Source organism: Alexandromys fortis, unplaced genomic scaffold, assembly GCF_014885135.2.
Source record: "Alexandromys fortis isolate MF-2015 unplaced genomic scaffold, M_Fortis_MF-2015_v1.1 scaffold_15, whole genome shotgun sequence".
Classification (NCBI taxonomy): domain Eukaryota; kingdom Metazoa; phylum Chordata; class Mammalia; order Rodentia; family Cricetidae; genus Alexandromys; species Alexandromys fortis.
Window position 1 is genome coordinate 16,672,719 of NW_026067911.1, and position 13,767 is coordinate 16,686,485.

The 13,767-nt window shown below is 48.4% G+C and overlaps 1 protein-coding gene across 1 annotated transcript in view; it reads left to right on the top strand.

Annotated features, from left to right (window-relative positions):
- The first annotated feature begins 6,334 nt into the window (after positions 1 to 6,334).
- Positions 6,335 to 13,767, top strand: part of Noct (nocturnin) — an 18,112-nt gene continuing 10,679 nt past the window's right edge. The window contains exon 1 of the mRNA XM_050138358.1: positions 6,335 to 6,663. Coding sequence (XP_049994315.1) covers positions 6,483 to 6,663 — 181 coding nt within the window. The 5' untranslated portion in view covers positions 6,335 to 6,482. The remainder of the gene's footprint in view (positions 6,664 to 13,767) is intronic.

The window sequence follows — 13,767 nt, forward strand, 5'->3', positions numbered from 1 at the left end:
TCCCAGAACGACTCCCCTGTTGTTCTCCCACCCATTTCTGCTACCTCCAGCTGGTTTGCTGCTAGGCTTTCCCCCTGTTGTTTGGGCTTTTTTTTTTTTTTTTTTTTTTTTTTTGAGACAGGGTTTCTCTGGGTAGCTATGGAACTAGTCCTAGAACTTGCTCTGTAGGCCTCAAATTCACAGAGATTCACCTGCCAGAGCCATAGGCCCCCAGGGCTTTCCAAAGAGTAGACCGACCACTTCTTAAGAACAAGCTCCTTCCAATGGGTCCCAGTTCCTTCAGGACCTCAACGTCATCCATGCTGCATTCTCTGAGAATGTTCTTCCCCATACCATTAGTACAGACAACCTCCATCATTCTGCCCCGGGCAAAGCCAAATTCTCCAACACCAAGTCCTGGCTGCAGAAAAGGCTGTAAACTGGAAGAGGAAGTGCACAGCCTGGATTGTGTAGTTTTTGGAGACCAGGTCTTATATAGCCTAGGCTGGCCTTAAACTTCCTACACAGTCAAGAATGGCCTTGAACTTTGGGCCCACTTGTCTCCACCTCCTAAGTGCAGGGATCACCACACCTGGCTTAAGAGGTGCCAAGGATGGAGCCCAACATGTCATGTATATTATGCAAACATGCCAAATGTTTTAAATAACAGGTTCTTTCCAGATTTGATAGAGAGATGCAGGAGATGGTGTAATGGGAAAATAAAAATTGCTGCAGATCCCCGAGTAGTTTGCTGCAGATCCCAGTGGGCAGGCAGTGGGCAGGGGGTCCTGAGAGCAGCCAGTTCTAGGCAGGGACTGCACATGAGACCATGCCACAGGTCTCCAAAGGTGGCTGGTCCCCAGCGGGTGTCTCCCCCCCCTCAGTGAGCCAAGTGGCAATGGTGGGCAGGTGAGAGGCAGACAGATAGGCACACCATGCAGAGTGAGGTTGGACATTTATTAGGTGGGTTATGGAGGGGAAGGGAAAGGGGGAGAAGAGGAGAGAGAGAGAGAGAGAGAGAGAGAGAGAGAGAGAGAGAGAGAGAGAAGAGGAGAGGAGAGGAGGGAAAGATGGAAGCTGCCTCTCAGAGAAGGAGCTGGAAAAAAGAGAAAACTCAGGCTGGAAGCTGAAGATCTGCCTGCCTCAGTGGATGGGGGAGGGGGTGGGCATGGCTTGTCTCTTAAAGAGACAGATCATTACAGATGGGTTTAAGGAGAGGTATATCTTTTAGCAATGCTGGCTACTTAAAGTGGAGGAAGCTGGGCTAAGAGACCCAACAACTACCCACAGAACAAAGAAGATTCCTTAGGTTTAGAGACTTTGACCGGAAGGCAAGTTTAAGTCTGAGTGTAGCTGATTAGTGAAGGTACTAAAACTAGACAGGGTATAAAGTCAAAATTTAGGAACTAATCTTCTTGTCCCACCCTACTCTGGGGCTGCTAAGCACTTTAGTTTAGGGAAGTTACTGCCTTGGATATCAGTTGTTATCAGTTGTGGCTCCCAGGAGGGGCAACGTCTGTGACCTAATGCCAATTGAGCTACATCTGAGCTCTCTCCTTTGTTCAATTTTAAGTTAGAGTCTTACTCTGTAGCCCAAGTCGACCTGGAACTCATTATTTACCTTAGGCTGGCCTCAAACTCAGACCACTTTGCACGTGCCACCACCCAGGCTTAAGTTTATGGACAAGGTCTTTGACCTTGAACTTCTGTTGAAGAATCTCGAGCAAGCTCTTACTCCTCCTTGGCTTCCTGAGTGAGGGACTGGTAGGCCTCAGGACCTCGCTGGGCCAGGAAGGCCTTTTTACCCAGAGGCCATCTCCTCTTCTGGGAAACCACCAGAATCTGGGGCTGATCTCTCTAGATAAACAGGAGGACAGGAGGGGCTGTACAGAGATTACCAGTAAAAATCACTAACGGATTAGGAAATGGGTGTGGTAGCATCAGCCTTTGAAGCAGTCCAAAAGAAGAAACAGGGGGTCTCTGTGCCTTTAAGGTCCACTGAATGCATTCCACGCCAACCAAAGCTAAAGAGTGAGACCTTGTCACAAACAAAACCAGCAAACAAAAAAGATTAGACAAAGGACTGAAAGAAAGACAAAATATCCAGGTGGTGGTGGTACACACCTTTAACTCCAGCACTCGGGAGGCAGAGGCAGGCAGGTCTCTGTGAGTTCCAGGCCAGCCTGGTCTACAAAGCAAGTTCAGGACAGCCAGAGCTGTTACACAGAGAAACCCTATCTTGAAAAACCAAAAAAGAAAAGAAAAAGGCAAAATAAAAGATAGATTGGGAGAAAGGAGAGAGAGAAAAGTCCTCATAATTTTACCTCCCAACTCTCCTCCAAAATAGCCATCTGAGTAATTTGTTCTAGACATTACTATACCCCCGCCCCAATACACTGGGGTCTCCTATGTCACTCTTGCTACCCAGGAACTCAATGTAGGCCACAGCCCAAAGTATCTTGTACTAGTTTCAAAGCTTAGGTCTTCCTAGATGATGTTTTTAAAAAAAGCAACTCTGAGCAGGTCTTGGTGGCACTCAGGAAGCAGAGGCTGGCAGAGTGCTGTATCTTGGAGGCTAGCCTCATCTACATAGAAAGTTCCAGGCCAGTCACAAAGCAACCATAAGCTTTGAAAGTACAACCTCACCGAACTACTGAAAGTCTTCACACTTCAGTCAGTTCCCCTTCTCAGACTTTCCTGCACTCCTGCTGAAGAATCCGAGGTTTTGCCCACACTAAGTTTGCTCTACCCTCCAGCTAAGCCTCCAACCCCCACACTTACTTCTTACCCACAGTTTTTACCTTATGACAATCCCTATGGACACCCTACCCTCAAGTCTTACCAATGCTAGGTACTGCTGTCCTGAAACCCCACCTTCCAAGGCAGTCTCCAAAGCTACAGAGAAACCCCCGTCTCAACAAACCAAAACAAATAAACAAACAAAAAACAAGTATTCAAGAAGAGTTACATACAGCCCCTCCCCTCCTGTTTCTTTGTTTGTTTGTTAGTTTTGTTGTTGTTTTTCAGACAGAGTGGCTGTCTGGAACTCGATTTGTAGACCAGGCTGGCCTCTGTTCAGGGATTAAAGGCATTGGCCACCTCATCCAGCTCCTCTTGCTTTCTCCCCGTCTTCTTCAGTGTTCCCTGACCCTTGGAGGAGAAGGGTGGCACCGATGTCCTAGTTTTATGGCTGGGCAATAATTCTCTGTACTATGACTAGTTATGAGTCTCTGCAGTCACCGCTGACCACTGCAAAAAGAGCCTCCTCTAACCGAAGCTGACAGCAGCCGTAACGGGCGGGAACATGGTTATTTAGAAGGCCATTTGAAAGGCACGTCATGTCCATTTAATAAAACAATAAAAAGACACAGCTTTCCTACTAAGGTCTACGGCCTCTCCTTGCTCAGGCTTTTGTCTGCCTTTGCAATGCCAGAAGTGAATTTCCTCCTCCAGAGCAGGCCTCAAATCTAATGAGAAAAGTGGTCCATTACCACCTTAATAGACTCGGCAGTGTTGCACCAACAGGTTGCCTGGTATTGGGGCCCACTGGCTCCATACTGAGTAAGGCTGTTGACCACGATCCTCCCCAAGCAGCCTGTATAGTGCCTTGAGAGTGCTAACTGGGAGGAAGCTTCCAGGCCAGTTCCAGTTGGATTTCTCCATGTTCTGTGGCTAACATATATGATAACTTCAGGGTCTTACCGGTCATTTCGGGTAGGCAACCAACAGCCGTGGCAATTGCCTGTACTGCTTTAGTGGTTTCGGGAGCTTTCCCGGATAACCATCTGTATAGGAGCTCACAGCTGGCACTGGGAGCTCTAACAACCTATGGCTTTGGGGGCGGGGCAGCTTTCTCTACCCACACAGGATACCTCCACTCAAACCTCTTTTAAAATTTTGTTAATTAGCTCCTCAACTTTCTTTGGCTCTTTCATTCATCGCTACGCTTTCATTTTCTTGCCTATTCAAGAATAAACTTTGCTTGTGGGGTTAAGGGAAGGCGGAAAAGAGGGTTGCGGGGAAGGGGGTCAACACTGACGTGTCCATTACCTAAATTGTAAACCGACCGTTGGTGACATCTTGTCGTAGCTGCAAAGCATCCTTTGCCTCACCGAATGACTCGGGTGTGATCGCTGTGCACCTAAGAACAGCCTCGGGGATCCCAACGACCAGCTAAGTTCCTCCCCCAGATGTTGGCATCAGCTTGCCAGCTGATTCATCCGCCATCTGTGGGCGTTAGATTTATAACCCGGGTCTGACAAACAGTTTGAATCCTGGATGGTGGTGATACTCGTCCAAGGTTCCCCTTCCATTGCTGGCTGGCTAGTCAGCCCTTACACAATCTACCTGAGATGTTTCTTCAAGTAAGTCTTTCTCGAAGTTAGAAGCCCTCTTTATTCTCTCTCCTGACTCCCCGCTCCCTTCCCACTCTTTCTTAGAGACTGAAGGGTGCAGCCAGGGTCCTTCACATGCTGAGTAAGTGCTCTACCAGCCCTTCCCTGCCTTTTCCTGGATCACATGATATCCAGTTCAAACACAGTTCTGCCTGCATCGTAGCATCCATTCAACAGATCTGGCAGAAATAAGGGTATTCTAAAGAGAACGTGCGTGCGTGCGTGCGTGCGTGTGTGTGTGTGTGTGTAAAAGAGGAGAGAGAATCTTAGACTAATAAAACAATGGACCCCCCCAAAATAATGGGAATTTCCCACAGAAGATTCCTGATGGGAAAAGGGAAAGGCCTCAGCCTGAAGAGGAATTTGTCTCCCAGATGGAGAATTGACACAGTTCTACCTAATCAGACCACCTTAAAGGATGAGATTGAAGCCCAGTGTTGGGAACCACACCTTGATCTGGCCCAACATTTAAGCCTTAATCTTACTTCAGGACCCCGACCCCAAAGAGCCATTTGTGGGGAGGTTAACTGTTGTGGGGTATTTGTAGACTGTGGGAAGATGTGTCTCTGTGACTGGTTTAATAAAAGAGCTGAATGGTCAATCGCTAGGCGGAGAGGTTAGCGAGAATCCTGGGAACCGAGAGGACTCTGGGAAAAAGAAAGGCAGAGCAGTCAGCCAGACATGGAGAGGAAATAGGTGCAAAATGGGAGATAAACGCCACGTGGTAGAACATAGGTTAATAAAAATATGGTTCGTTTAAGTTATAAGAGCTAGTGGGGCCGGGCGATGGTGGCGCACGCCTTTAATCCCAGCACTCGGGAGACAGGCAGGCGGATCTCTATGAGTTCGAGGCAAGCCTGGTCTACAGAGCTAGTTCCAGGACAGGACCGGCTCCAAAGCCACAGAGAAACCCAGCATCGGGAAAGGAAAAAAAAAAAAAAAAAAAAAAAAAAAGAGCTAGTGGGACAAGCCTAAGGCCAAGCTTTTCTCCGTGTGGTTATTTGGGAACTGGCTTCGCAGGGCAGAAAAAGGCTCACTAGAGTTAACAATCTTCCCAAAGCGGCCGCATTAAGTAAGTAAGTCTCCTTTTCCTGCTTTTCGCCACTTACTGCTCAGATTTTGTGGGTGTGTGTGTGTGTGTGTGTTTCTCTCTCTCTCTCTCTCTCTCTCTCTCTCTCTCTCTCTCTCTCTCTCTCTCTTTTTCTTTTTTTTTTTTTTTTTTTTTTTTGAGACAGGACTTCACTGAGGAGCTCTAGCTGACCTGGAATTAAAGGCGCGAACCACCAGCACACACAGAGGATGGGCGGCTCGCCCTGGCTTGGGGCACTGGTTGTGACCTCTATAAATTCGGTTAACACCCATCGGATCTAATCTGTCCTCGCAAGGTCTTCTGATTCCCGTGACTGAAGAGCCGTTTCCCTCGGGTGTGTGAATTCCAGACCCCCAAGCACGGCTCGTCTCAAGCGGCCATTCTCACAGACCTTCTGGCAGTCTCGCCGATCGACGCTCTAACGCCCGCCGCGTGCTCAGCCGCTCTGGCCGCCGCCACCGAAGCAGGCTGCGCTCCACGGTGACACATTCGCATCCCTGCTTCGGAGTCGACCGCCTTGGCCAGACGTCCTCACAGACCACGCGCTCGCACACACCCAGGAGCCAACCCGGGATTCCCTGCCTGTGGATCCTCCCATCGCAGCCGGCAGGAGGAGGCGCCCGCTCCCGGAACGCCTCTCTAATAAATTCCCGCGACCGCCGCCGTTCCGCATTCTCCACCCCGTGGCCGAGCCGGTGTCTCCCTCTCCGTGTCTCTCTCTGGTCCCAGCGGGTCCATCCCCGGCAGGAGCCGACTGCGCCCGGGCTGTGCGCGTGGATCCCCCCCCCGGCCACCTCGTGGTAGCGCCCGCCCCGCCGCCGCTCGCCGGCTGCTCCTCGGCTCTCCGCCCGCGCGCCCCAGTGATCTGCCGCCGCCTTCGCCGCGTCTGCCTTCCGGATCTCCGCTCGTCCGGTCCGCGCCGAGGCACGGGGAGGAAGGAGCCCCGCAGCGACCCCGGTCCCGCCCGCACCCGCTCGGCCCGGCTCGTCAGCGCGGCGGAGGAGGCGGCGGCGCCCGGCATGTATCAGAGCCCGCGGCGGCTCTGCTCGGCCCTGCTGCTCAGGGACGCCCCCGGCCTGCGCCGCTCGCTCGCGCCCGGCCCGCGTCGCACGCTCGCCCCGCCGGTGCTCGGACCCCGGCCCGCGTCCCCGCGACTGCAGGCGGCGGCCTCGGGCGCCGCTAGGTCGCGTCCCCGGACAGGTGAGTGAGGGCGCCGAATGAATGGGCAGCCGTGGGTGCCGGTCCCCCGCTTCTGGTCGCGGCGGGGAGGAAGCGGGGCGCCGCTCAGGGTGCCAGCTTCGGTATTTGTGTCTCATCTACCTGAAGCTCCGGAGGCCACGGTCACCGCCAGATGCTCGCATCTTTTGCTTCGCTTTACCCCCGGATGCAGGGTAGTTACGCTTCGCTTGCCCAGATGCTTATGAGCATCTTTGGGGGGTGGGGGCCGAAAATGATGCTTGATCGTGGGTTTGAGGGCCTACGGGCTCCGAATCTTCTTTAATCCGCGTTAGTACCAGCACGTGTTGACTTTTTACGGTTTTCTTTTTTTTTGGAGGGGGTGGGTTGGGGCTTCCACTCGTAAATCCCTGGGTGAAGAAATTGTAAATCAGCCTTCACCAGACGCCAGTCCTATATATCACCCTTGTGTTCTGAGAGTCCTCTTTCTGCCTAAGGGCAGATTGTGCGGCTATAAACTACACACAAATTAAGTATGGCTTTTAAATTAATAGTTTCTCCCTCAAATCAAAGCAATTATTTCATGTAGTCTCCTTCAAAACTAGCAATTGCTCCCTAATATTTTTCTAGAAAGTGTAATTTGCCTCTTACCTCAAATTAGGTTATTGCCGTCGAACACGTCTGTATGGCCATCCTTATTTTACTAGGGTACGTTTTGGTGGAGTTTTGGATTGGTTAAAGGACAGATTGCACACTAGGAAGTATAGGTTCATTGAAGCTTTCTTTTTAACAAGACAGGTTCTCGACGTGCGCCTCTGCGCCTCTGACTCTCCTTCTTGAACTGAATTATGTACACCACAGGCTGGGCTCGAACCTCTACCTCCCTAGCAATGGGATCAGAGGAGGGCCGCCACCACCACCCAGCTGGGTGAAGCCAAAACCTTAAACCATAATCACATTTTTTAATTAATTAATTAATTTATTAAAGATTTATGTCTCTTCCCCACCACCTCCCTTTTCCCTCCCCCAATCAAGCCCCCCTCCCTCGTCAGCCCATAATCACATTTTTAGCAGACATTTTGAGTGCCTTTTTTTTTAAATTAAGGTGTTAAATGGGTGTGGTGGCGTACACCTGTAATCCCAGCACTCAGGAGGCAAAAACAGGAGGATCAAGATTTGGAGTGCCTAGGGCTGGAGAGGTGGCTCAGTCCTTGAGAGTATTGCCTGCTCTTCCAAAGGTTCTGAGTTCAATTCCCAGTAACCACATGGTGGCTCACAACCATCTGTAATGAGGTCTGGTGCCCTCTTCTGGCATGCAGACATACACACAGAAAGAATATTGTATACATAATAAATAAATATTAAAAAAAAATTTGGAGTGCCCTCCCACCCCATACCAAAGTAAAAATTAGAATGTTAAACTGTTTTAGAGATGGTGAACTTTTGAGAATCCAGAGCCATGCCCCCACCTCCAGGTCTGTAGAAATTTGGCACATTATGAACTAACTGTTGGGATGCGTATCACCAATAACTGGATTTGGTTGTTTTCAAGAGGAACATTTGAGGGTGGGAAAGTTGTCTGGTACCAGCTCAAATTTTAAATCCCGCCCCTCCCTTCAGAAACCTCATTAAACACATCTGTGAACACAGGTAGCTTGTGATACAGATGCAGAAGAACTGGATAATGGGGGCAGAGTATTTGCAGTGTCAGGCTTCGTAGGATGGCTTATGCATGTCCAGAGGCTTAGGCAGGTGGCTGGCTCTCTTGAATTGAAGACAGCCTGGTCAACAGAGTTTCAGGACAGCCAGGGCCACACTGAGAAACCCTGGGGCTGGCACAGTTAGGGAAGGGGAGGAGAAACCCCTTGGTTTTATGATTTTTAATCCATAGGGTGGGGAAGTGATAGGCTTTAGCACGCACCAAGCCCTAAATTCAGTCTCTGGCAACAAAGAAGGAACTTGTGGGATTGCCCTGTACTTAGACTGTTTTAGACAGTACAGGAGGTGGGCAGCTTTCCTGTTTCTTGTAGTTCTCCCTTCAGCTGTTGGGGGAGACGCTGAGTTATTGCTCCTTCAGTCAAGATCTTTGCACACTATCCCCGCCACGGGTGCTTTAATAGAGATTCTGTAATATATATAATATTGAAGGTTCTAGGCTTTAGGCTATTCAAAAGAGCTTTATATCCATTAAGAGGTAAGATTTGGGGCCAAAGAGATGGTTCGGGTGGTAAAAGATGCTTGCTACCAAGTCTGAAGACCTAAGTTCAATTCCAGGGACCCCTGTGGTAGAAGGACTAACTCCTCCTCCAAGGTGTCCTCTGGCATCTACATGTGCCTGCACACATATACAACATAGAGTAATTTTCAGACTGGTGAGATTTAAGCAGATTTGGTGAGGGTTTTTTTTTTTTGTTTTTTGTTTTTTGTTTTTTTTTTCTTCTTTGACACAAGGTCTTAATGTATATAGTCTTTACTGTCCTGGATCTCTGCATTCAAGTCTTGTGCTGCTTGGCTAGGAGTAGTTTTTGAATTCAAGGCTAGCCTGGGCTGCCAGTAATGAGTTCCAGAACTGTGTGTGCTTCTTCTCACTTCTCCTTAAGGGAGGGGGATTTCACAAAGGTTTGGTTTGGTTTGGTTTTGGTTTTTTTGAGACAGGGTTTCTCTGACTTTGGAGCCTCCTGGAACTAGCTCTTGTAGACCAAGTGGTGGGAGGCAGAGAGAAGCAGGCGGATCTGAGTTTGAGGCCAGCCTGGTTTACGGAGCTAGTTCCAGAACAACCAGAGAAACCTTGTCTCAAAAAAACAAGCAAACAAAAAAAAATTTTTTGAATGGTTGTACCCAGGTTCCATATTATTGAAGAGAAATAGCAGAACCCCAAATTCCTTTATTTCTTCTTGCTCACTTTTTAAATCATTTTTAAATCTTCGTATGTTTTTTATGCCACACATGTGGGAGTACCCGAGGAGCCCAGAAGAGGGCATCATATCCTGGGGCTGGAGCTAGGGATGGTTCTGCGACCGCCTGATCTCAGAGAGTCCTGGAAGAGCTGCAGGACTCAGCTGTCTCCAGCCCCTCCACCTTTGCTTTTCTCTCTTAGGGTTAGGCCTAGATCCTTGCTCGTGTTAAGTAGATTTTTTTTTTCCTTTTTGAGAAAGGGTCTTATGTTGTCTAAGGCTGATCTTAAACTTTCTTTGTGGCCACAGATAACCTCAATTCTCTGATTATTATTCCTTTACAGACATGGGCCACTAGGCCAAGCAAGCAGGCTGCCCCTAAGTGCCCCAAACAAGTCCCCCAACACATTCATGTCTCACTTGCATTCTGCCATTGGATGTACTCAGGGAATGAACGCAGCCCCTTTTGAGTTCCCACATATTATATTGCATGGGCTTAAAAGGGAACCTTGGGGGGTGATCTTAGCAGCCCTGTCGCTTTCCTCTAAAGCAAAGACAGCATCCCTCAATGAGGCAGCAGTTGCCACCGTGACTGTGCTGTGGTCACCTGTGGGCTTGGAAATGCTGTTCTCCTGTCTCTCCCTCCTCGTTGGTTCATGAAGAGTCCACCGCTGGAACACTGCCTTTTTTTTTTTTTTCCTGAGTTCAGTTTTAGAGGTAAATACCAGCTCCGTTGAGAAGCAGCTTTATTTAGTAGGCCCCTAAGCTATGTGAGGAAGCTGTTTATGAGAAAGAAGGAACGGGAAAGCTTGTAATTTATCAGACTTCTACAGAGTAAATGCTTTTCTTGTGGAGGACTGAGGTAGCGTTTCCCTGTAGTGTTCAATGGTAAGTTTAAATATAGGCCAGGGTTAGGGGGTGGGGGTGGGGTGGGGGGTGTTAACAACCGTGGCTCTAGAATCAAAATCAATGCACGGACATTTGCAAATCCTTTGACCTTGCTGGCTGTGTCTTCACGCCAGAGGTCATCTAGAAGAGATTAGCACATCAGCTGCAGCTGATAGCACTGTATCTACTAACTGTGGAACTGAATACCTACTGGTCCACACGCTGTTCCCAGCAGGACTTGAACAGTCATCGCTGCCGGATTTGTTGGGGGAGAACTTTGAAGCCCTGGAAGAAGAGAGTGCCCACTGGAGAAGGGGTAGTGGTGGGACAGGGAGAGCACTTCAGGAAATGCACTTTTAGTGTCAAGTGCACAGTTACAGATTTGTTTCCTCAAAAGACACCTGATGAATTCTGTTCAGCAAGTGTCTCCCGTGCTTCCATGGGGTCAGGGCCATTTTCTGAGCTTTACCAAGGGATTCTTTTCTCCTCTCTAATTTTATTTTGTGTATGGGTATTTTGTTTGCATTTATGTCAGTGCACCATGTACATGGGCGCCTGAGGAGGTCAGAAGATCCTGGGTTTCCTGGAATTGGAGTTACTGGGTGGTTGTAAGCCACTATATAGGCCCTGGGGAAGAGCAGCAAGAACCTTACCTTCAACGCCAGCTGCTACTTAGAAGTGTAAGGCACCATGGAGAAGATTCTGAAAGAACAAGCTTTGCCTGAAAGACAACTGTCCTAGTGTCTTGGAAAAAGGAGGAAGAAGGGAGATTGACAGCCGCATGTTAAAGGTTACCTCTGACTCTCAGAACTTAACAGGGCTTCTGTAGCCTCTTAAATCGTGGTCATTGTACTTCAGGAAATACTTGAAACTTGAGGAATGATCCACCTGGGTGTTTAGCCCAGGTAAAACCATTTGGTAACCTGGTTGTCTCTTTTGTGTTTTGTTGGTTTTTGCCGTGCTGAGGGTTGACTTGGGAGCCTTTCTTACACATGGCAGACAATTCTGAGGCATTGAGCTACATCCCTAGCCTTTAGATTTGTTAGGTTCTATACTAGGGTCTTCCTGTAGAAGGAAGACTAACTAATGGCCTTGAGTAACACTTGAAACGCTCTCAAGGTGAACTCAGCATGTCAGATTAGACCAGAGTGTTCGGAGAAAGATGAAGAGTACAAATGTTCAATGAACATTTTCTTTTTCCCCCGTGTCAGAAAATGTCAGGGGCCCACTCGGGTTTTCTGAACTTTGATAGCTGTAAGTTGAGCCTGGACATTTGGTGATGTTCTGGCATGGCTATGTGGAGGGTTTAAGGAGACTCACTTCACTAAGGACCTTAGAAGCCTGCCTAAATTTTTTATTGATGCAGGTTTTTTTTTTTTTTCCAGAGAAGGTTGTATTTGGGCCTTAAGCTTTTGAAAATAGTTTAGAGACATAGCATATGAATACCATTGTAATACCCATGAATATTCTATCAGACCCTAAACAATTAACATATTGATGCATTTCTGACACCTTTATGAACGGAGATTGGTATGAGATGGTAGGGTGTGTGGAAAACTAGAAAAAAGTCTCTCTCCCCAACCCTTTTTTTGAGACAGGGTTTCTCTGTAGCTTTGGAGCCTGTCCTGGAACTAGCTCTTGTAGACCAGGCTGGGAACTCAGAGATCCGCCTGCCTCTGCCTCCCGAGTGCTGGGATTAAAGGCGTGTGCCACCACCGCCTGGTTTAAAGTCACTGCATCTTGAGAATTTGAGTAGTGTGAGCCATCCGTGGAAGAAGGATCCGTGTCCTCACTATATAGCCAGTCTAAGGCCAGCCTGGGAAGTGTAAGATCCTGTCTCTAAAGCCAGAGAATGTTACTCATTGGTACAGCTCTTCCTTCAGTCCTCAGAACAGCAAGAAGGGTTAGGATGACGATTCTGGAAAGTCCCTTAGTCCTAGAGCATTGTTTCTCAGCCTTCCTGTGTCTCCCTTTTTTATCTGCCCTTCCTACAAGTCTTTTTAATCCGGTGCTGGACATTGAATCCTGTGCCTCTTGAACACTAGGTGAACACGGCCACTGAACTACCTTCCCAGTTTGCCTGGCTCTAAGTGGGAAGGGGATCTGGAAAGTGGCAGTTAGTAGGCCTCTCTGTAGAATGAGAAAGCCAGTGGAGACCACTCTGTATGCCAAAGGTAAGGGAAGCTGCCTTCCTTCCTTCTGTGTTCTCCGTCATAACGCTTCATTTCCCTGCTCAGAAATACCCTTGAAAAGTGAGCTTGTGGACCAGACCTCAAGAGGCTGAGGCCAGAAGATGTCATGTTTGAGGCCTGCCTAGTCTGCACAATAAGGTCCTCTCTCCAAACAGCAGCAACACAAATCAGGGGGAAATCTAAACAAATATGCCCTGGGTGTTGTTCCTGGATTGCTTCTGATCAAGTCTGCTTCACTTTGAGGACAGGACAGGCATGCTTGCAAGACCTAAGATAATAGCACCCGCTTTTCTTTAGAGCTTTAGCTGATTCTGTCTTACAAGCAAAAAACCTTGTATCTGTGAGAAAGAAGGGCAGGTTGAGACTAGTGCAGCTGTTTAAAATCTCTCTCGGATATAGGGTTTGTTTGCTTATGTGTATGTGTCTGTACACGCGTGCAGATTCCTGAGGCAGTCATAGGAGGATATTGGGTCCCATTGAGCTGGAGTTACAGGAGGTTGTGAGCAGCACTATATGGGTCCCAAGAATTTGGCTTCTGATATTGATTGATCCTTTTAATTTTCTTAGATCTATTTATGTGTATGAATGGTTTGCCTGAATATATGTATGTGCGACACATGTGTGCCTGGTGCCCTGGGAAGTCAGAAGAGGGTGTCATCTGCAGGGGCTACAGTTACAGACGCTTCTGAGTCCCTGTGCTAGGATCCAGACCCAGGTCATCTGCAAGAGCAGTTAGCACTCTTCATCACAGAGGCATCTCTCCAGCCCTAAAGTTTTTGGAATGTAGGTACTTAATTCTTTGGTTTTTTTGTTTTTTTTTTGTTTTTTTTTTTTTTTTTTTTTGGTTTTTCAAGACAGGGTTTCTCTGTGGCTTTGGAGCCTGTCCTGGAACTAGCTCTTGTAGACCAGGCTGGCCTTGAACTCACAGAGATCCACTTGCCTCTGCCTCCCGAGTGCTGGGATTAAAGGCGTGTGCCACCACCACCGCCCAGTAGGTGCTTTATTCTTAAAAAGATTTCTAGGAAGGGTAGATAGTGGGGGTGGGGGGAGCTGGAGAGATGGCTCGGTATTTAAGTGCACTGACTGCTCTTCCAGAGGTACTGAGTTCAATTCCCAGCAACCACATGCTGGTTCACAACCATCTATAATGAGAT